Source organism: Apodemus sylvaticus, chromosome 1 (genome assembly GCF_947179515.1).
Source record: "Apodemus sylvaticus chromosome 1, mApoSyl1.1, whole genome shotgun sequence".
NCBI classification, from domain to species: Eukaryota; Metazoa; Chordata; class Mammalia; order Rodentia; family Muridae; genus Apodemus; species Apodemus sylvaticus.
The window spans coordinates 22,312,289-22,335,680 of NC_067472.1; the positions used below are offsets into that span (position 1 = coordinate 22,312,289).

Below are 23,392 nucleotides of genomic sequence, written 5' to 3' on the forward strand. Positions count from 1 at the left end.
ATAATAATAAAGCCTCAACAGATACAAAAAGATTGAAATATCAGATCACCAGGGACTAAGGTTGGTCTTGAATAACAACAAAAACAACAGAAAGCCCACGTACAAGTGGAAGCTGAACAACACTCTACTCAATGATAACTTGGTCAAGAAAGAAAGAGACAGAGAGAGAGAGAGAGAGAGAGAGAGAGAGAGAGAGAGAGAGGAAGAAGAAAAAGAAGAAGAAAGAAGAAGAAGAAGGAGGAGGAAGGAAGGAAGGGAGGAAGGAAGGAAGGAAGGAAGGAAGGAAGGAAGAAAGAAAGAAAGAAAGAAAGAAAGAAAGAAAGAAAGAAAGAAAGAAAGAAAGAAAGAAAGAAAGAAAGAAAGAAAGAAAGAGAAAGAAAGGAAAGAAGGAAGGAAGGAAGGAAGGAAGGAAGGAAGGAAGGAAGGAAGGAAGGAAGGAAGGAAGGAAGGAAGAAAAGAAAGGAAAAGAAAAGAAAAAAGAAAATAAATTGAAGACTTTTAAAAATGAAATAAATATGAAGGGACAACATACCCAAATTTATAGGACACAATGAAAGCAGTCCTAAGAGGAAATCTTATAGCCCCGAGTGCCTCCATAAATAAATAGGAGAGATAATACACTAATAGCTTAACAGCACATCTAAAGACTCTAGAACAAAAAAGAAGCAAATATACCCTGGAGGAGTAGATAGCAGGAAAGAATCAAACTGAAGGCTGAGATCAACCAAGTAGAAACCAAAAGAACTATACCAAAAAAAAAAAAAAATCAAGAAAACCAGGATCTAGTTCTTTCAGAAAATGAACAAGATAGATAAACACTTAGCCAGACTAAACAAATGGCAGAGAGACAGTATCCAAATTAACAACATTAGAAATAAAATGGAAGACATAAGAACAGAAACCATGGAAATCCAAAAAATCATCAGACCCTACCTCAAAAGTGTATATTCAACAAAACTGAGAAAACAATGAAATGGACAATTTTCTAGACAGATACCAGGTACCCAAATTAAACCAGGATCAGATAAATGATCTAAACAGTCCCATGACTATTTAGAAGCAGTTATTTATAGTATCCATCCCAATAAAAAGCACAAAATCAGATGGTTTTAATGCAGAGTTCTATCAGACCATTAAAGAAGACCTAATACCAATACTCTTCACAGTATTATACAAAATAGAAACAGAAGCACTACCCAAATCATTCTATGGAGCCACACTTTCTGTGATACTTAAAACACAAAGACCCAATGAAGAAACAGTACATCTGACCAATTTCCCTTATAAATATCAATGTAAAAATACTCAATAAAATTCTCATAAGCTGAATCCAAGAACACATGAAAATGATTATTCACCATGATCAAGTAGGGTTCATTCTGGTGATGCAGGGATGGTTAAATATATGGAAATCCATCAACTTAATCCACTACATAAACAAACAGAAAAAACATGATCATCACATTTGATGCTAAGAATGCATTTGACAAAAATTCAACACACCTTCATGGTAAAATTTTTGAAAAGGTCAGGAATTTAAGGACCATATTTAACATAGAAAAAGAAATATACAGAAAATGAGTAGCCAATGTCAAATTAAATGGAGAGAAATTCAAAGCAATCCCACACAAATCAGGGACTAGACAAGGCTGACCCCTCTCTCCCTAACTGTATAATATAGTACTTGAAGTCCTAACCAGAGCAATTAGACAGCAAAAGGAAGTCAAATGAATACACGTGGGAAAGGAAGAAGTCAAAGTATCACTATTTGAAGATGATAAGATAATATATGTAAGTGACCTCAAAAATTCCACCAGGGAACTCCTAAACCTGATAAATGGGTTTGGAGGGGTAACAACAAAAGGAGATAAAATTTGAAATGTAAATAAAGCAAATATCTAATAAAAAAATCAAACTTTGACTCTAACCTGTCCTGACAGAAAAATCTCCTGCAGTAATGGGGGCCCAGAGCTTATGGAAGTTTCCTGGAAATGACTGATGTAACTTGAGGCCCATACCATGAGAGGAAGCCCCTGCCCAGAGTTATCTAATGTCCAAGAAAACGAAGCTGACTGAAAACCTAGGGTAGAGCTGAAGACAACTGGCCCTTCCCCTAAAAAAAAAAAGTCAAGGAAATGACCCCTAGCAATGTTTTGATGCATTCAGATTACCACTATGTCCAACTGTGTTCAGAAAGGCTTCCTCTGATGGCTGTTTGGAGAATATGCAGAAATGCACATCAAAAACTAGAGGGAGCCCATAAACCTTGAAGAAAAGAGGGGGGAAGGGCTGTAAGTAACCAGATGGTTCCTGAAAACAAAAATGGAAATAGTTCTATGGGAAAACCTAGATATGCCACTACTGGGCATATACCCAAAAGATGCTCCAACATATTACAAGGACACATGCTCCACTATGTTTATAAGAGCCTTACTTATAATAGCCAGAGACTGTGGTACAGTTAGACAATAGAGTAGTATTCGGCTATTAAAAATAATGTGTTCATGAAATTTTCTGGCAAATGGCTAAAACTAGAAAATATCATCCTGAGTGAAGTAACCCAGTCATAAAAGAACACACATGGTATGTACTCACTGATAAGTAGATATTAGCCCAAAAGCTCAAATTACCCATGATACAAACTATAGACCATATGGACCTTAGGAGGATGGAAGACCAGGGTGTGGATGCTCCAGTCCTGCATAGACTAGGGAACAGGAAGATCTCAGGAGGTAGAGGGAGGGGTTATCTCAGAGATAGAGGAGTGGGAGGGAAAAGTGGGAGCAGGAGTAGGTACTAGAGGAGATGGGAGGGGGGAATGGAGAATAAGGAAACTGAATAAAAATATTTGATTTTTTTTCAGGTAGCAGTGGGAGATGAGGAACAGGAGGTAGCCACTGGAGGCCAAGGAAGCAAGGAAGCCAAGAAAGCAAGAGGCTTCCAGACCCAATGAGGATGACTTTAGCCAAAATGTGCAGTGCAGGGGAGGTAGAATAGAACCTATAGAAACCACCTCTAGTAGATAGCCACAGCCAGTCAATGGTTGGGTCACTCACGCACCTCAAAGTTTTTAACTCAGAAATGTTTCTGTCTCAAGGAGAGACAGGGACAAAAGTGGAACAGAGACTAAAGGAAGGACCGCCTAGGAACCACTCCACCTGAGAATACATTCTGTCTGCAGACACCAAATGCTGACACTCTTGCTGTTGGCCAAGAGGTGCTTGCTAAAAGGAACCTGGTGTGGATGTTCCCTGGGAGGTTCTGCCAGCACCTGATCAATGCAGATGTGGTTGTTTGAAGCCAACCATCAGACTGAGCTCTGGGACCCTGGTTGGGGAGCTGACAGAAGGACTGGAGAAGCAGAGGTGGATTGCAATACCATAGGTAGAACAATGTGGGCTGACTGGACCAGCCGGTGCTCCCAAGAACCAGATCAGCAACCAAGGAGTGTACAGGAAGGGATCCATGTCTCCAGATACATATGTAGCAGAGAATGGCCTTGTATGATGTCAATGATGGGGGCAGGCTTGTGGTCCTGTAGACGTTTGATGCCCCAACATAGAGGTATGCTATGAATACCTGGAGCTATGCTATGAATAGTGGAGGTATGGTATAAATAGTGGAGCAGGTGTGAGTGTGTGTATGGGGAAGATCCTAATAGAGGCAAAGAGGATTAGAGAGAGGGCAAATGTAGGAAGGGGGTTTGTGGCAGGGTAACTGGAAAGTGGGATATTATTTGAGAGGTTGATATGGGACAGAGGGGTTTGTAGAGGGTTAACCAGGAAGAGAGATATCATTTGAGTTATAAACAAATGGAATAGTTAACTTAAAAAATGTTTTAAAAAAGACTAACCAGCACAAATACCAAGTGGTCAGTCCTATAAGCACATATATACACACACAAAAAAAATCATTAAGTTACACAATCACATAAGCAGGGTAGACACTAGCTCACATAGACTGAAATAAATACTATATGGGTCTGCACTAGGTCCTCTGCATACATGATGTGGTTGTACAGTTTAGTGTCTGAGGGGCTCCTAACAATGGGAGTTTGGTGGTCTCTGACTCTTCTATCTGCTCTTTGGACCCTTTTCTTCCTCCTGGATTGCTGAATCCAACCGTGATATGAAGCTTTGTGACTAGAATTATCACATCTTGTTATGCAATGTTTAATTGATGTCACTGGGAAGCCCTCTATTTTCTGAAGGGAAATGGAGGAGCAATAGATCTAGTTAAGAAGGATGATAGTGCAGGCACTGGGAGAAGTGGAATTGGGGAGGCTGCATTGAGGATGTACTTTATGGAGAAAGAATATATAAAGAAAACACATTAAAATGTTTGTTGTGTTGTTGTTGTTGTTGTTGTTGTTGTTGTTGTTGTTGTTCAAAGCAAGCACAGGAACAAACCCCAACCTGCATGGCTATTCCTTCCTGTGACTTGTCTTCACTGTTTCACTACGGAGTGCTTCTGCTTGCAGTCATAGTTCATCTATTTCAAAAACAAATACAGCCAGTGACTATAGTTAACAATCAGTAAAAGATCTATATTATCATCCTCCCTTTCACATTCTCTTTTGTGTTGGAGAAAGGGAAGAGAGTATGTGTATGACGAGTTGCATATTTGAGAACACAGTCATATTTGTGTAGAGGCCAGAAGTAAATCTTGGGTACTGTTTCTCAAGAACTTCTTTTTTTGTGAGACAGTGTACCTTCCTGGCATGGCTATTAAGCTAGTATGAGTGACCAGGAAGCTCAAGGAATGTTGCTGTGTCTGCTTCCTAAGCTCTGGTATAACGAGTATATGTCACTATGCCAAGATTTGAGATATGCACTGGAGATGAAATTTGAGACCTCAGGCTTTAATGACATGGATGACAAGAGGAACCAAAGCTCTATACTCAGCAATCACATTTTTCATGTTCTGTCCCCATTGTATGGAACAATGTGATATCTTGAAAATTTACAGTGTATTGTTTCTAGCCTGAATTGTAATGAAACACTGAGCAAAGACACATCAATCAAACGATCTTATTGAGAACAAAAGGAAAAAATTTACTGTGAATTATAATAAGATAATTCCATTGGGGCTACAGCTAAAGCACATTAAGAACTCAAATTTAGATATACATAGGCACAAGGGATGGGAAAAGTGTTACAGAGAATAGGGAAGTGCAGATATACACATGCAGTGACTCCAGAAACTGGAAACTGGAATACAGATATTTCTTGAATCTTGAGGAATATAAGAGTTATTTGAAGGGAGAAAGGAAAACCCATCATGATCCAGGCAATTTGATCTCTTTAGAGAGGAATGAAGCACAGCTCATAAAATGGTGGTACAGATGCAAATCCATTTAACACTGCAGATGTATCAATGTCCTTTGGATGAACGAGAGATTTCAGCTTAAAGTTCTGCAAGATCGTGGTCAGGACTAAAAATAGCTCCATGCGGGCCATGCCCTCTCCTGCACACATCCGTTTTCCTGGAAGGGAAATTCCAAAAAAGATAATTATTCCTTGTATACAAGTGTTAGCCTGAGATGCACTGGTACAAATACAAGACAAAAACACTAACTGCTGAGTTAAAGAGTATGTGTGTAGATAAATGAATGGATGAAAGAAAACCATTTTAGACAAATAGTGTCATTTTTCCAACTATCATATGGTATTAAGGAATAGATCATCAAAAATATTTATCCACTAGTTGTGTTTGTTTATATGTGTACTCAAAGCACAAGGGAAGATGTGGAGAGGAGATTTTTAAGTTTTCATAAAGATCTTAAAATAGGTTTCATGCATATTGCAGAAATAAATTCTATATCCATTGTTCATAACCTGAATTTGGAGGAGGAGGAACCCTGATGCTACTTCAGGGCATCATGGCATGTATAAAATATTTCCATCACACCAAGGTGACCTGGAAAATTCTGAACAGAGAGAAAATGTTCTGTTTCCGTAGTTAGAAAACTTCAGTGAAATGGTCCCCAATTTTCTTTGAATATTTTTTGTGACCTATGCTCTTTGAGGAAGCTAAACATTTTTTATGAGAATGCTGCTTTGGGTTTTGTACAACATGTGATGTATGAAAGAGGATTATATGAACTTCTTCCCAGCAACCCTCCAGTTCTGATATATGTGATAATCTCACATGTTAATCCAACTGCATTAACATGAAGTACTCAAACATCTGTTTCCCAAGCATGCTTTAGGCACCTTGGTAACTTTCTGTGGTTTTGGAGACAAAGCTTATCATTCAGCCTGGAGGTAAGTAAGGTCAAAGACATGAACTTAAATTATGTAGAAGTCTTCATTTTCATGGAGAATAAGAAAAGTATAAGTGAATTTTTGTTTTTAAGATGGTATCTTTGGTATTTCTGTGATGTACCTAAAGGAAGAAAACAAATTCCCTTCACTCTAAGTTTCTCTATTTCTGAACAATCAAAAGTCTCATTTTCATAGCCTGAGAGAGAGGGTGGTCCTCATAAAAATGAGTGCATGGACAATACAAGTCATGCTACTGATCATTCACAGACTTAAAATCTACCAGTCTTTGTGGAGTTACTTTGTAAGTCCCCATAGATCTGCATGCCACTGGAACCATTGTAATGAGTTTATATTACCTGCTGAGAAAGGCATGAAATAGTCACTTTTCTTAAAGTTTCCATTCTTATCTAGAAAGTGGCCAGGGTCAAACATCTCTGGGTTGGGAAACTCCTTGCTGTCATGCAGCACTGATGATAGTGATGCTATTACTGTTGTTCCCTGCAATGACACACAGAAGAGTAACAAACAAGCACATTAGAAAGAAATCATGGCATGTAAGGAAAATGGAAAATAACAAAGTTCAACCTTCTGTTTCATAGATAGTGTTAAGTATAAAGAATATCAGGGACTGTTCTGACAGACAGAGCACAGGTTGAGTGTGATGACAGTGACAGTGATGTTCCTAAAGTGTGTTGAGTTCAATTTTAGGTCACAACTGGAGTACAGAAGTCATCATCTGTAAAGGAATTTTAATCCAGCAATGTGGCTGCTCTTGCAAGAGATCATATGCAAACACCTTCTAGGTCTGTGTTATCTGGACACACAGATATGGACTACAGATATGCCTTAAATTCCAGGGAACAAATGCAAGCAAACCTCTGAGTTAAAGGCCAGAATGGTATAGAGCAAGTTTCAGGTAAAGAAATGCTTAGATCCAGGTATGGGGGCACACACATTTAATCCCAGCACTCAGGAGACAGAGACATGTAAATCTCTGAGTTCTAGTCAATCAGTTCAGCTAACGCAAGTTGAGTTGAAAGGTGGGAGAAAGGAGCAGAGTTCATGGCACTTCAATTTTTGAAATTCAGAAGCAGTTTTTACAGGGACAGATTTACAAAGGCAGGTTACAAAGAGAACAGGTCAGACACATGTAAAAACAGAATGAATAAGAGAATAAGAAAGAGCCAGAAAATTAGAACAGATTGCCAGAGTTAGTTTGAGGTCAAGCAGAGTAATTCAGTGAGAATCTAAGAGAACTCAGATTGAATCAGTCAGTTTGTAGAGGAGCTTGGGCCAGACAAACTGAGTTGAACCAGTCAACCAGAGTTCAAAAAGAACTAGAAAGGATGAGCTTATTCAGCAGTAAGCCTAGATGACAATTACATCAGGTGAATAAAAGTTACACTTAACAAAGGTCATATCAAAAACATTATTCATCACAACCAAGCTGGTTTAATCCCAGAGAAGCTGACATGGCATTACCCAAAACATAAAAATGTTTATCATACTCATGAGAAAAAAATATTATCCTTAGTGAGGTCACACAGTTCAAATATTTAAATGCTACATGTTTTCTCTCACATGAGAGTCTTACCTTGAATCATTTGTTTTCCTTGTATTTTTTACTTATGGTATATGTGGAAACTAGATAGGTAAATTCATGTCATTGTCAATGGAGGATTCATGAGGGCTAGTAGAATATGGGAGAAATGAAAGTGGACAGTACAATAGTGGGTGCAGGATTCAAGCAGGTAGCAAAGTGATATGAATGGGAAAGTGGGCAGCAAAAGGAAGGCTTAAAAAATGCAAGGAACATAAGAATTTATGTGGGAATGTATGTAGGATTGCTACAATGGGATCTCATAGTTCAAATAAGGTGAAGATTTAAATAAAATGCAAGATACAAAAGAAGTTATGTAGGAACTTATAGCATCCATAATGGGAATCTCACAGTCCAAGTGAAAAATATATACTAAAGGGGGATAATTGAACACGTGTACTATCAAAGAACAGGGTGAGTACAGTAGGAGTGAAAAGTTCAAGCATGGATAGAGAATAAGGAAAAAAAGAAGTAAGGGGCAATGTTCAATCATGTCCTCAATTCTCAGGGATCATCATGAAAGAGTGGGCAGAAAGAATGTAGGAATCAAAGGGACAGTGTGACAGAAGACTGGAGCACAGAGCACAGGGGTGCAGCAGAGAAAAGAAAAGCCTACCTTGGGGATGAGGTAATTCCTGAACTTAATGTCACAGGTCACTGCATGTGGCAGGTTGTTAGGGATGAGGTCAATGAATCTCTGGACCTCATGAATCATGGCATCTGTGTAGGGCATGTGGCTCCTGTCCTGCATGCAAGGGCTGCGATGTTTGCCAATCACACGATGAATCTCTTCCTGGACTTTAGCTGGGTGGTCACAGTAAAAATAGGGGAAACAAGAAAAATGTAAGATGTTTATTACAGTACATGACTACATGATGCACAAAAGGTGCCTTAATAGCATTATAAATGAATTTTATATCGAGTACAATAAGACATGCAGATATGCTACATATAGATTCATAAGACTATCTTACAAACAGCTGTTATGATATATCAGTATGTACTTATAAGAGCAAATAAAATAGAATTAAGTAAATATTTAAAATAGCAAAACAATACAATTAGCCATCATAACTTATGATGATAAAAAACAAGTAGAAATCAAACATGGAATTTTTGTCAAAATATAATATCTTTAAAAAATCTTGTGTGTGTCTCTGTGTGTGCATATGTGCATGTGTGTATGTGTGGTGTGTGTGTGTGTGTGTGTGTGTGTGTGTGTGTGTGTGTGTGAAATTTAAAGCAATATGTTGCTCAAAACAGGACAAGTTCAAATTAAATCGTTGCTTCTGAAAAATTACCATATTTGTAAATAATGTTTCCTATATACTCATTTATATGAAATATCTAATATTTTCTGTTGGAAAAAGGAAAAATGTGAGTTATAATTGCATCCCATATATTAAAAGACATCTACAAATAAATAACACAAACATACATGTACAGGCACACACTTTCTGTTACTTCATGAGCAGAGTGTTGCATTTCAGGATTTAGTCATTCCGATTTTCATTGTGATATTCATTAATGGTAGATAAATATTCTCTATCATGAAGAGTATGGTTATCTTCTATTAGTAGTACACATTATGACTGGAGTTTTTTCTATTTAGTTTGTAATCTTCCATTTCATGAGTTACAATAGCTTCTAAGTATCTAAATTCATAGCTCTTAGAATAAAAGCTCAGTGGATATGGGCATCAGACCACATATTATTTCTCATTTGTCCTCAATCTCTGCTCATGCATGCAGCATCCACATGGTAAATACAGAATAGAGAGCTTTGTAAATCTTGTGCCAAGAAACCTATCCTACAGTCTTATCCCCCTATGTGGGCTATTCAGATTTCTGGAGCCCATGACTTCCTTGATCCTGCTTAAGAGAAGTAGGTAACAATATTGACAAGTGTTTCATGAAGAAAGGAAAGATGATACAACACTGAGGTTGAGGTCTACATTTTTGCTTAGCAGTCTCACAGCAAATTTACATGTGACTTAGGGGTCTCCCTAAAGTATGTTATGCTTATATTCAGTCCTAGTGTTCTGAAACTCCATAACTATTTCTTGGGTTAGTGGTTTAATTCTCTTCACACTTTAGAGTACTTGGAGATTTCTATTAAGATGATACTATGTAGGGATCAGGAACACCCTCGGCCATAGCACGCCGTCTCCAAGCAGTGCAGGAAGCCAGCTATACACCCAACAGCCAGTGAGGACGAGACAGCCAGCACAACCTGCATCCAGAGCTGGTCGGGGCCACATGGGTAAATAACCAAATACAACTACAAGAGAGTGGGTCTTGGCTGCCATATTTGCTTCTGTAACTGTAAAACAGACTGGTAGGCAGAATTCACTTGGAACACACCACACCAGGACTCCACCTGCATCCAGGAACTCTGCAGCACAACAACAGTTTGTGCCAGGAGAAAGCAGCTCACCCAGGGTTGCTGAGATAGGCCTACAAGCACACACACAGGAGGGGAAAGCTCCAGCCAGTGACAGCAGGCCCAACTAACACCAGAGATAACCAGATGGCAAAAGGCAAATGTGGGAACATTGCTAACAGAAATCAAGGCAATATGGTACCATCTGAACCCAATTCTCCCACAACAGCAAGTCCTGGATACCCCAATACACCAGGAAAACAAGATTTGTATTTAAAATCACAGGTCATGATGCTGATGGAAGGCATCATGGAGAGCTTCAAGAAGGACATAAATAACTCCCTTAAAAAATACAAGAGAACACATGTAATCAGCAAGAAGCCCTTGAAGAACTAAAGGAAAACACAACAAAACCGGTGAATGAATTAAACAAAGCCATCCAGGATCTAAAGAAGGAGGTAGAAACAATAACGAAACCACAAAGGGAGACAACTTGGGACATAGAAAACCTAGGAAAGAAGTCAGGAGTCATGGATCCAAGCATCAACAACAGAATACAAGAGATGGAAGAGAGATTCTCAGATGTAGAAGATACCATAGAAAGCATTGAAATAATAGTCAAAGAAAATGAAAAATGCAAAAAGGTCCTGATCCCAAATTTCCAGAAAATCCAGGACAAACTGAGAAGACCAAACCTAAGGATTATAGGCATAGAAGAGAGTGAAGATCTCCAACTTAAAGGGCCAATAAATGTCTTCAACAAAATTATAGAAGAAAACGTCCCTAACCTAAAGATAGAGATGCCCATGAACATATAAGAAGCCTGTAGAACTCCAAGTGGATTTGACCAGAAAAGAAATTCATCCCGTCACATAATAATTAAAACACCAAATGTACTAAACAAAGAAAGAATATTAAAAGCAGTAAGGGGAAAAGGTCAAGTAATAAATATATAAAGTAGACCTATCAGAATTACACTGGATGTCTCACCAGAGACTATGAAAGCCAGAAGAGCCTGGGCAGACATAATGCAGACCCTAAGGGAACACAAAGCCAACCTAAACTGCTATATCCAGCAAATCCAACCCTTCAAAGGATAATGAATGAAAAAACACCAACAAAGGAAGGGAAACTACACACAAGAAAAAGCAAGAAAGTAATCTTCTTTCAACAAATGCAAAAGAAGATAGACACACAAAAATAAAAATTACATCAAAAACAGTAGGAAGTAACAATTGCTATTCCTTAAAATCTTCTAACATCAATGGACTCAATTCCCCCAATAAAAAGCCATAGATTAACAGACTGGGTTCATAAACAAGACCCAACATTTTGCTACATACAGGAAATGCATCTCAGTGTCAAAGACAAACACTACTTGAGAGTAAGAGGCTGGAAAACAGTTCTCCAAGCAAATGGTCCCAGGAAACAAGCTGGAGTAGTCATTCTAATATTAGATAAAATAGACTTTCAACCAAAAGTCATCAAAAAAGATACAGAAGGCCACTTTATACTCATCAAAGGAAAAATCTACCAGGAAGAATTCTCAATTTTGAAAATCTATGCCCCAAATACAAAGGACCTGCATTTGTAAAGGAAACCTTACTAAAACTTAAAGCATACATCGCACTGCACACAATAATTGTGGGAGACCCCACTCTCTTCAATGGACAGATCAGGGAAACGCAAACTAAACAGAGTCACAGTGAAACTAACAGAAGTTTTGGAACAAATGGACTTAATAGATATCTATAGAACATTTCATCCTAAATCAAAAAGGATACCTTCTTCTCAGCGCCTCATGGTACCTTCTCCAAAATTGACCATATAATTGGTCACAAAACAGACCTCAACAGATATAACCGAACTAATTCCATGCCTCCTATCAGATCACTATGGAATAAGGGTGGTCTTCAATAGCAACAGAAACAACAAAAAGCCCACCTACACATGGAAGCTGAACAATACTCTACTTAATGATACCTTGGTCAAGGATGAAACAAGAAAAGAAATCAAAGACTTTTTAGAATTTAATGAAAATGAAGGCACAACATGCCCAAATTTATGGGACATAATGAAAGCAGTGCTAAGACGAAAACTCATAGATCTGAGTGCCTACAAAAGGAAGCTGGGGAGAGCATACACTACCAGTGTAACAGAACACCTGAAAGCTTTAGAACGAAAAGAAGCTAATTCACCCAGGAGGAGTAGAAGGCAGGATATCATGAAACTCAGGGCTGAAATCAACCAAGTTGAAACAAAAAGAACTATATGAAGAATCAAGAAAACCAGGAGCTGTTTTTTTTTCTGAGAAAATCAACAAGATAGATAAACCTTTAGCCAGACTTACCAGAGGGCACAGAGACAGTACCCAGATTAACAAAATCAGAAATGAAAAGGGTGAAATAACAACAGAAACAGGAAATCCAAAAAATTATCATATTCTACTACAAAAGCTTATACTCAACAAAACTGGAAAATCTGGATGAAATGGACAATTTCCTAGACACATACCAAATACCAAAATTTAATAAGGATCAGATAGACCATCTAAATGGTCCCATAACCCCTAAAGAAATAGAAGTGGTCATTGACAGTCTCCCAATCAAAAAAAGCACAGGACCAAATGGCTTTAGTGCAGAATTCTATCAGATATTCAAAGGAGACCTAATGACAATACTCTTCAAACTATTCCACAAAATAGAAACAGTAGGAGCACTACCCAATTCCTTCTACGAAGCCACAATTACTCTGATACCAAAACCACACAAAGATCCAACAAAGAAGGAGAACTTCAGACCAATTTCCCTTATGAACACCGATGTAAAAATACTCAATAAAATTCTTGCCAACTGAATCCAAAAACATATCAAAACAATCTTTCACCATGATCAAGTAGACTTCATCGCAGGGATGCAGGGATGGTTCAATATATGGAAATCCATCAATGTAATCTACTACATAAACAAAGTCAGAGAAAAAATCACATGGTCATTTCATCAGATGCTGAGAAAGCATTTGACAAAATTCAGCATCCTTTCATGTTAAAGGTCTTAGAAAGAACAGGAGTTCAAGGCCATACTTAAACACAATAAAAGCGATATACAACCAACCAGTAGCCAACATCAAACTAAATGGAGAGAAACTTGAAGCAATCCCACTAAAATCAGGGGCTAGACAAGGCTGCCCTCTCTCTTGCCATATTTATTCAATATAGTACATGAAGTCCTAGCCAGGGCAATTAGACAACATAAAGAGGTCAAAGGGATCCAAATTGGAAAGGAAGAAGTCAAACTATTCACTATTTGCAGATGATATGATAGTATACTTAAGCGACCCAAAAAATCCACCAGAGAACTCCTACAGCTGATAAACAGCTTCAGCAAAGTAGCTGGTAATAAAATTAACTCAAGCAAATCAGTAGCCTTCCTATACTCAAAGGATAAGCAAGCTGAGAAAGAAATTAGGGAAATGACACCCTTCACAATATCCAGAAACAATATATAGTATCTTGGTGTGACTTTAACCAAACAAGTGAAAGATCTGTATGACAGGAACTTCAAGTCTTTGAAGAAAGAAATCAAAGAAGACCTCAAAAGATGAAAAAATCTTTCATGCTCTTGGATTGGTGGATTAATATAGTAAAAATGGCCATCTTGCCAAAAGCAATCTACAAATTCAATGCAATCCCCATCAAAATCCCAACTCAATTCTTCATAGACTTAGAGAGAGCAATTCTCAAATTCAGCTGGAATAACCAAAAAACCTAGGATAGGTAAAACTATTCTCAACAGTAAAAGATCTTCTGGGGGGATCAGTATTCCTGACCTCAAGCAATACTAAAGAGCAGTTGTGTTTCAGGGAGGGCGAAATCCAAGAAAGGAAAATCACTTGAAATGTAAATAAAGAATATATCGAATAAAAAATGATATAATGTAGATCCCATTACAAATAATAACTAAAAGATAGGTCTTGCCACTGAAAATCATAAGCACATTAAAGAAAGGTTCTCTGATCCAATCAATTCTGGGACTAGAACAAATCACTCTTCCCCCTTTTGTTCCTATACATTGTTGTTTCTCTGTCAACCACTGGAAACCTTTTAATACAGGGATTCTTAACACTCACTTTTCTTAATTCTATTGCTATTTCTATTTCTCCATGGCAGAAACTCAGTCACTGTGGGATTATGGAGAGGAAGGGGCCCTGGCAAGAAGAAACTCCTTTTATAAACATTTTATAACCCTATTCTGACTCCTTGTTTTGAACCAACATCCATATTGTGATTGTAGAAATACAGCTTACATGTTCATTAGGCATTTATGTTAAAGTGTCATCTGCTCTGCCCCATTTACTCATGCCTCATTACACTATTGTATTTCAGTATTTTTGTGAAGCTCTCTTGGCCATTTACTATTTTCCTTTCCTCCTACCTTTTAAAACTAATTGTCATTCATGTTTATGCTAATTTCACTTCAGTGAAAATTATGTATGTTAAAACACTAAATTATTTAAAAGTAAGGTTCAGGTTGGCACATTCAGATGCTGTCTCCTGAAGGAACACTCCCTTTTGAAGAGGAAACAGAGGGGACCACTTCTACTTTGGAAGAAATTAAGAGAGTTCTCATGAGTGCTGTATTTATTCTGGTGACAATAATATAAGAACAAAGACTGCCCCAACCTTGTTATTTTCTTTGATGCTATCTGCAAATGTTATACTAATGAAAGCATTAAAACTGCATACATTCCATGAATTCATATGTAATATTTTAAGCTTTCTGATATGTCATAGGAAAAATTTTGTTTCAGCCAGTAGTAAATTGTTTCTTAACATTTAAGTGAACAAATATTCATAAGCATAATACATACCTTAATACATATTGTAAAACAAAAATAAAAGTACATTTCTAAAATAATATTATTTTTAAATAAATGCTGTTGGTAGAACTGGAAGAAATATGTTCAACAGAAGTTGCATTTAAATGAACTTTTGAAATAATGACATTCCTTTTTCTACAAGTATTGCCCATATGGAAATAGCATTCTAATTAACTGACTTAACTTATTTTCATTCCTCAGATTGGACATTAGCTCAGGAAGGTTCAGGAAATTCCAGGATTCATGCTTATGTTTCAGTAAAGTAAGTTTTTACTGCTGTACACCAGAATTAGATTTATTAGAAAAAAAGTAAGTGCAAAAGCTTGAGTGCTTTGAAAATCTAATTTGGGGACTAAATATATAGGTAAAACAAGCCAAAGAAGGTTGGCATTGCCTGAGACTGATTATTTCCTAAGGAATACACTGATCAGCATTTGATTCCTTTTCCTACATCTACAGTTCCTTGATTCCTCTTATTCATCCTACTCTCTATGACCAATTGCACAGAAAGTTAAGGACTGACACATCTCTAACAATAATACACAGAACACTAGCAATGTCTTCCCAGCATCCTATAAGAATACTATGGTTAGCCAACTGTGTCCTTACCTGTGACTTCTGGATACTTCATCAGGAGCAAGAGAGCATATCTCAGTGTTGTGCTTGTTGTCTCTGTCCCAGCACCAAACAAATCATTCACAGTGATTGCTAGGTTTTCAAGTGTAAACTCCGAGTGTTGATTGTGGCTTTCCTAAAAATTATTTGATGTGTTTATCTGGTAAATTATTTACAAGCGCCTATGATAACAATGACTCTTTCAATATCAGATTATTTTCTATTGCTGCCAACACAGAACTTGAAAAAGATAGTTCCAGAAGTAGCACAGCATTGCTGAGACTGATACAGAGAATCTAAATTTCATTTCCCACACCCTTATTTATTTTTTTGCTTGAATTCATTAATAATCTACACCTAAATTTGTACAATGCTATTTTCTTTCTTTTTTGGAATATTTTTATTAGTTATTTTGTACACTCCATATTTTATTCCCCACCCCACCAACCCCTGTCCATGCTCCAACTCTTTTGCATCCCATACCTCCTTCCTTCCCCCTGTCTACACATGGATGTCTCTACCCCCACCCCACCTGACCACTAACTCCCTGGGGTCTCCAGTCTATTGAGGGTTAAGCGCATCATCTCTGAATGAAAATAGTCCCAGTAACCTCTATTGAGTTTAACTGGGTCTAATAATAGGACCTAGTAGTCCTCTATTGTATGTGTGTTAGGGGCCTCATATCAGCTGTTGTATTCTGCCTGTTTGGTGTCCCAGTGTTTGGGAGATCCCGGGGATCCAGATTGATTGAGATGCTGGTCCTCCTAAAGGGTTGCCCTCAGCTTCATTGCAAAATGCATGACCTTTAACACTTAAAAAGATGTAAATGATATTTTTGTTCATTCATTGAAAACAAAGGTCCATATGCTAAATATAGTGAGAATAATTCAAAATCATTTGACTCTAACAATTTGGGAGTTCTCTGTTATACTATTACTAGTCTATAATCCACACTGTTAGCACTGGAGTTAAATAAACATGCTCTTTCTTTAAGAGATTCATAATAGATTTAAATCAATAGAATTGAGAAAAATGGGAAAGCATGGTGCTAGATGTTACAGGCTTATATTACAAATTTCTCATTCATATCTTTGTTCAAAAATTTTTGCACTCAATATTGCTCAAATGGGATAAAAGAGAGACTATAAATAATGCAATTTTCAAAATGAGGAATAAATCTGAATAGATAGTATGTAAAAGGGATGTCATCATGGATGTTTATTCAGTATATCATTATTCATATACCCTAATTGTTGAGAACCTTATGGGGTGCCATGCCACCTGGCAGGAACTTTGACCAATGTGAAATTCCTCTCCTAGCCTTTGAGCAGGAACTCCTGTGTCAGCCATAATCCCCTCCACCTGGGATGGAGTGCTCAGGCCAAGGTGAAGCCCATTGTTCTTCAAGGATCTGCAGTTTCCTGAGAGATACTAGCCACCTGCTTGAGCAACTGAACCAGTTCTGTGGAGAAGTGTCCAGCTTTTGGGGGAAGGGTTTTCTTGCCTATATATTTGGAGTCCTCCATTAAATTTTGAGACCTTGAGCAGCAGGTGTCATCTTGGTCTTGCTCTCTTTTCACTGGCCTTTCCATACATCCCCAGCTTCCCTTCCAGGTAACCTGTTCAATGTAACTGTTTACAGTTACACCTTAAAGTTACAGTTACAGTTAAATTAGGCAGTTACACCTCATTTAAAAATTGATAATATTAGAGTGTCTAATACTGTTTAATAACACTATTAACACTATTAAATGACTTTCTCTATGTTAGTATCTGCTAAACAAAGACACACATCTCCCTTTGTCATATTACTTCAGGAGCTGTCAACCTTTTTCCAGGAATTCATTTTATTTCATTTTTCTGGTTAATAGTTCTGGAAAATCATAACAAGTCATATTTTTCCATGTTTTCTTTTTTATTACAGAAGGCCTACTACAGTAGGCCATACCAGGGAAAACATTTGGGAGAGACTACTAAAAACATGCCTTTTTTCAATTCTTTTTTTTATGCTTTTGTACCAAAGTGATTTTATTGAAAAAACAAAATGCAATGTTTTTTGTTTTTTTTTTTTTTGTTTTTTTTGGTTTTTTTTTTTTTTTTTTTTGGAGACAAAAGAACAATCACTCTTTCTAACCTTTCACGATACAAAATGAAAGTCATTGTTAACCAAGGAAACTAGTGGCAAATGGCTGTGTGTCACCAGAACACATTTAAAGCAAGATAAGAAGAAGCAGAAGGAAGGGGGAAATGGGAAAGGGGAAAGCATTCAGAATGTAAACAACGAATATAGAACATTTAAAAAAAATTAAAAAATTAAAATAAAAAAATAAAAATAAATAAATAAAATGGAGAAAGATGGCTGTATGGACAGGCAGCTATAGCTGCATATTCAAGTAGCAAAATTGATAGAACTAGACTTAAGGAGTTATGACTTGGCCCTGATGAAAGCAAGACAGTGTTTAGATTGTGAGTGGCATTTGATATTATGTTGGGATAGCAATCCTTCCAAACAAAACTGGTCATCCCTAAAGAGCCACAGAGTGAAATACAAAATTGGCTTTATTATCAATATAACTCCAAAAGTAAAAGATATGTATTCTTTGTGCCTCACTGCTGGTAACAATGGGTTTTTATCCGAAGAATCAGGAAAGTGTGGCTTGAGCTAGGCCTTACTCAGTCCTCCATCAGGGTGTCTTTTTTCAATTCTAATTCTCTAGTCCAAACACCAAAGTATGGCATGAAAGAGAAATTAGACCCTGCATCTGCACTCATACATTTTTATGAGGTCACATCAAATCCAGTTGTCTATTTTTAGAGAGAAAGATGGCACCGCACCAAATGACTGTGGCCAAATATGTTCATTCTATGGAAACTAAAATACCCACTAGCTGACCCCACACAGAAAAACTTCACAAGCCTCTTTCTAGAGCAATAATAGTGTCCAGTCGCTTTTAACACGTTTATTACTTGTTTTACTTTCTAGTCACTGAATGTTGGACACCAGACTATAACTATATTTCTAAGTCCTCTCAGCAGTGTGTGTGGATCCAAATGTGGACTCTAGAAGTTGATCACATTCTATGCCTTCTTATTTCATTGCCAATGAAATCCAAGGATTTAAATTTCTTAAATGATACATGTGATCTTCATTGGTTTCATCTTAAATATTCCTTAGAAGTCTGTCTTCCTCTTAGTTTACATTCCAGAGCAAAATATTGGTGTTCACAGAAGTCAGCATTTGAACTCAAAACAGTCATTTCAGAGAAACTTTTAAATGATATTAAGCTTTCATAGTTAAATTAAAATGATAACATATATGTCAGTATTACAGGCACACATTCCACATAATTAGTAGATTTCTACTTCAAATAAGAAAGTGACTGCAATACCTTGGCATTTTTTTCCAAACGAAATTAACTTGTGATCCTGGGTGATGGTTTATAGGCACTCAATATAAAGTACTGTTGGCAGTAAAGACAATAAGATTGACTTACACTTGCTTCCTGGTTAACTTAATTTGGTTGGGTAATTTTCAGTTCATTTTCCATCTATATCTCTATTATTCTGCACCTTTCCTAATTGACTCAGATTTATCTCACTGAATATAAAAAGTAATCTTGCTCATTGCAACTTGTACTGAATTGTTCAACTCCTGCTCTCTATGTATCTTAGTCCAGAATAGCTTTTCCTTCCACTCAGATCCATAGCTTTCACTACCAAGAGCTGATAAACTCCTCCCTGACCTATGAACCTCACACAGGGTCTTATCTCATCCCTACTCTGAATCTGGAACCTCTGGGCTTTATCCCTGGTCAGATCAAGTCATGATCCTGGATTTGCTCTGGTGCAATAAAGTATGACTATTACAAGGTACTAACCACTTTCTGATTAGTTTTAAAGCCTGCAGCAGGGAATTTCATACTCAGAAATGTGTTCCTGGTTAAAAAAAAAAAAGAGTCCGTGGATGGAGAGGTCAGAGACTCTAGGTTACAATTTACTGGTGTTATTTTGTTAATGGTCATATTGTCCAGCTGCTGTGCAAATGTTTATGTATAACACTGGACTGTTATAATTTTAGGTCCAAGAAGCTGTTTTTGTAGATTAGAGACCTATCCAGAGATGTGTAAATCATAAAAGTGAGAAAAGAGGGAGAGAGAGACCTCATACTTAGCCCTAACATCTTGATCAATTCCATCTTCCTGCTAAGGTCTGTAAAAACAAGAGTATGGGAAGGAGAGTACTGAAATACAACCTTCTTCTGCACATGACACAGACCTGAATACAATTATACAAAACATTCAACTTCCAGCAGCAACTGAGAAAAGGTGATTCAGGACATATTTTTTTAACTGAAAAGCTATTGGCAAATAATAACTAGATGGGAGAAAGAATCTTACTTTTGAATATATGGTTACTGAGAGATTTCCCATGATGTAGTAGTGAATGACTCAATGCAAATATGGGGAACATTTACTGGAATTAGTGGTTGGTAAAAGGAAAAGAGAAAGAGAGAGACAGAAAGAGGGGGGAAGGAAGGTGAAAACAACGAAGCAAGAAAAGAAAGAAAGAGGGCTTGGGACCATCTCACACCATACTCAAGTGGCACAGGGAGGTAGCTAACCACCCAGAGTACAGAGAGGCCTGAAAGCACAGATAGAACTCCCCCTCCCCCCCACACACACAGCTTAGAGGATCAAGTCCAGAACCCTCTGGCAGAAGGCTTACAGCTTCTGCCTCTGGCTTGGAACCAAACTCTGCCACAGTGTGCCATATCCAGATGGCACAGGGAGATAGATGACCACCCATGAGTGTGAGGAGGCCAGTTAGCATGGGTAGGACCTCCCCTGCTGCACAAAGGATCACATCCAGATCCTCAGGTATGAGCCTTCTGGTTGCTGTCTCTGGATTGGGACCATCCTCTGCCACAGCACACCATATCCAAGTGGTGCAGGGAGGTAGCTAACCACTCAGGAGTGCAAAGAGGCCAGACAGCTGCTCAGAGGAAACTGCTGGAAACCCTGAGGACACAAGAACTTAGGAGAAGCCTGGGACAGGAATATTTGAATTTCTGCCCTCAGCCAGAGCTGATCAGGGGCCACAGAACTACATACACACATACAATCACAAGAGAGTGGGTCTTGAAGGAGTACCTACATACCTGTGTACAAAGAGAGATAGAGTTTCCAAAGAGCCCAAATAGAGATGCTTGCATGACAGATAAGCCACAGTCAGAAACAGCAATACTACTAACACCAGAGATAAACAGATGACAAAAGCCAAATACAAGAACATTACCAACATAAACCAAAGCAACAAGGCACCATCACAACTAAGTTCTCCCACAACAACATGTCCTAGATACCTCAATACAACAGAAAAGCAAGATATGGATTTAAAATCACATCTCATGTTGCAGATAGAGGATTTCAAGAAGGACATAAATATCACCCTTAAAGAACATGAGTCAACAGGTAGAAGTCCTTAAAAAGGATGCACAAAAATGCCTTAAAGAAATACAGGAGATGGATCAACAGGTAGAAGTCCTTAAAGAGGAAACACAATAATCCCTTAAAGAATTACAGAAAAACACAAACAAGTGAAGAAACTGAACAAAAACATCCAGGATCTAAAAATGAAAGTAGAAACAATGAAGAAATCACAAAGGGGGACAACTCTGCAGATAGAAAACCTTGGAAATAAATCAGGAGTCATAGATGCAAGCATCATTAACAGAATACAAGAGATAGAAAAAAGAATCTCAGATGCTGAAGATACCATAGAAAGTATTGACTCAACAGTCAAAAATGCAAAATGCAAAAAGCTTGTAACCCAAAACATCCAAGAAACCAAGGACACAATGAGAAGGCCAAACCTAAGGACTATAGGTTTGAAGAGAATGAAGATGTACATTTTAAATGGCCAGTAAATATCTTCAACAAAATTATAGAAGAAAACCTAAAGAGAGAGATGCACATGAACATACAAGAAACCTACAGAACTCCAAACACACTGGAATAGAACAGAAATTCCTCCCATCACATAATAATCAAAACAACAAATGCACTAAACAAAGAAATAATATTAAAAGAAGTAAGAGAAAAAGGCCAAGTAACATATAAAGGAAGACCTATCAGAATTACACCAGACTTCTCAACAGAGACCATAAAAGCAAGAAGATCCTAGGTAAATCTCATGCAAACCCTAAGAGAACACAAATTCCAGCAAAGACTACTATACCCAGCAATGCTCTCAATTACCATAGATGGAGGAATTAAGATATTCTATGATAAAACAAAATTTACACAATATCTTTCCAAAAATCCAGCGCTACAAAGGAAAATACATGGAAACGCCAATATAAGGAGGGGAACCGAACCCTAGAAAACGCAAGATAGTAATATTCTTTCACAAAAACACTAAAGAAGACAACCACACTGTACTGGCTAGTTTCGTGTGTCAACTTGACACAGGCTGGAGTTATCACAGAGAAAGGAGTTTCAGTTGGGGAAGTGCCTCCATGAGATCCAGTTGTGGGGCATTTTCTCAATTAGTGATCAAGTGGGAAGGGCCTCTTGTGGGTGGTACCACCTTTGGGCTGGTGCTCTTGGATTCTATAAGAGAGCAGGCTGAGCATGCCAGTAAGAAACATCCCTCCATGGCCTCTGCATCAGCTCCTGTTTCCTGACCTGCTTGAGTTCCAGTCCTGACTTCCTTTTTGTGATGAACTACAACGTGGAAGTATAAGCTCAATAAACTCTTTCCTCCCCAACTTGCTTCTTGGTCATGATGTTTGTGCAGGAATAGAAACCCTGACTAAGACACACACAAACATATAAATAACATCAAAAATAAGAGGAAGTAGCAATCACTATTCCCTGTTATCTCTTTTTTATCAATCAACTCTATTCCCCAATAAATAGACATAGGCTAACAGACTGGACACATAAACAGGACCCAGAATTTTGCTACATACAGGAAAAGCACCTCAGTGTCAAAAACATACACTATCTCAGAGTAAAAGGCTGGAAAACAACTTTCCAAGTAAATGGTTCAAGAAAACAAGCAGGAGTAGCCATTCTAATATCAGATAAAATTGACTTTCAATGAAAAGACATCAAAAAAAGACAAGGAAGGACATTTCGTATGCATCAAAGGAAAAAATCTACCAGGAAGAACCACCAATTCTGAATATCTATGCTCAAAATGCAAGGACACCCTCATTTGTAAAAGAAATTTTACTAAAGCTAAAAGCAGACATGTGCCTCACACAATAATTGTAGGTAACTTCAGTACCCCACTCACCTCAATGGACTGATCAGGAAATCAGAAACTAAATAGGGACATAGTGAAACTAACAGAAATTTTGAGCCAAATGGATTTAACAGATACCTATAGAACATTTTCTCCTGAATCAAAAGAATATACCTTCTTCTTATCACCTCATGGTACCTTCCCCAAAATTGACAATATAATTGGTCAAAAAACATACCTCAACAGATATAGGAAGATTGAAATGATCCGATGCCTCCTATCAGATCACTATAGAGTAAGGGTGGTATTCAATAGCAACAAAACCAACAGAAAGCCCACATATATATGCAAGCTAATAATGCTCTAGTCAATGAAACCTTGGTCAAGGAAGAAATAAGGA

The 23,392-nt window shown here is 37.6% G+C and overlaps 1 protein-coding gene across 4 annotated transcripts in view; it reads right to left on the minus strand.

Moving 5' to 3' along the window:
* Positions 1-5,303: 5,303 nt before the first annotated feature.
* The window catches only part of LOC127677123 (cytochrome P450 2C6-like), a 30,686-nt gene continuing 12,597 nt past the window's right edge, over positions 5,304-23,392 (minus strand). For 2 of the 4 annotated variants that reach the window (XM_052172347.1, XM_052172345.1), the window contains 4 exons: positions 15,736-15,872; positions 8,483-8,670; positions 6,623-6,764; positions 5,304-5,485 (listed from right to left, as the gene is read on the minus strand). In XM_052172347.1, the coding sequence (XP_052028307.1) occupies positions 5,304-5,485; positions 6,623-6,764; positions 8,483-8,670; positions 15,736-15,872 (649 nt within the window). Of the gene's footprint in view, positions 5,486-6,622; positions 6,765-8,482; positions 8,671-15,735; positions 15,878-23,392 lie in introns of all 4 variants that reach the window. The other 2 variants (XM_052172348.1, XM_052172344.1) reach the window with 1 other exon arrangement.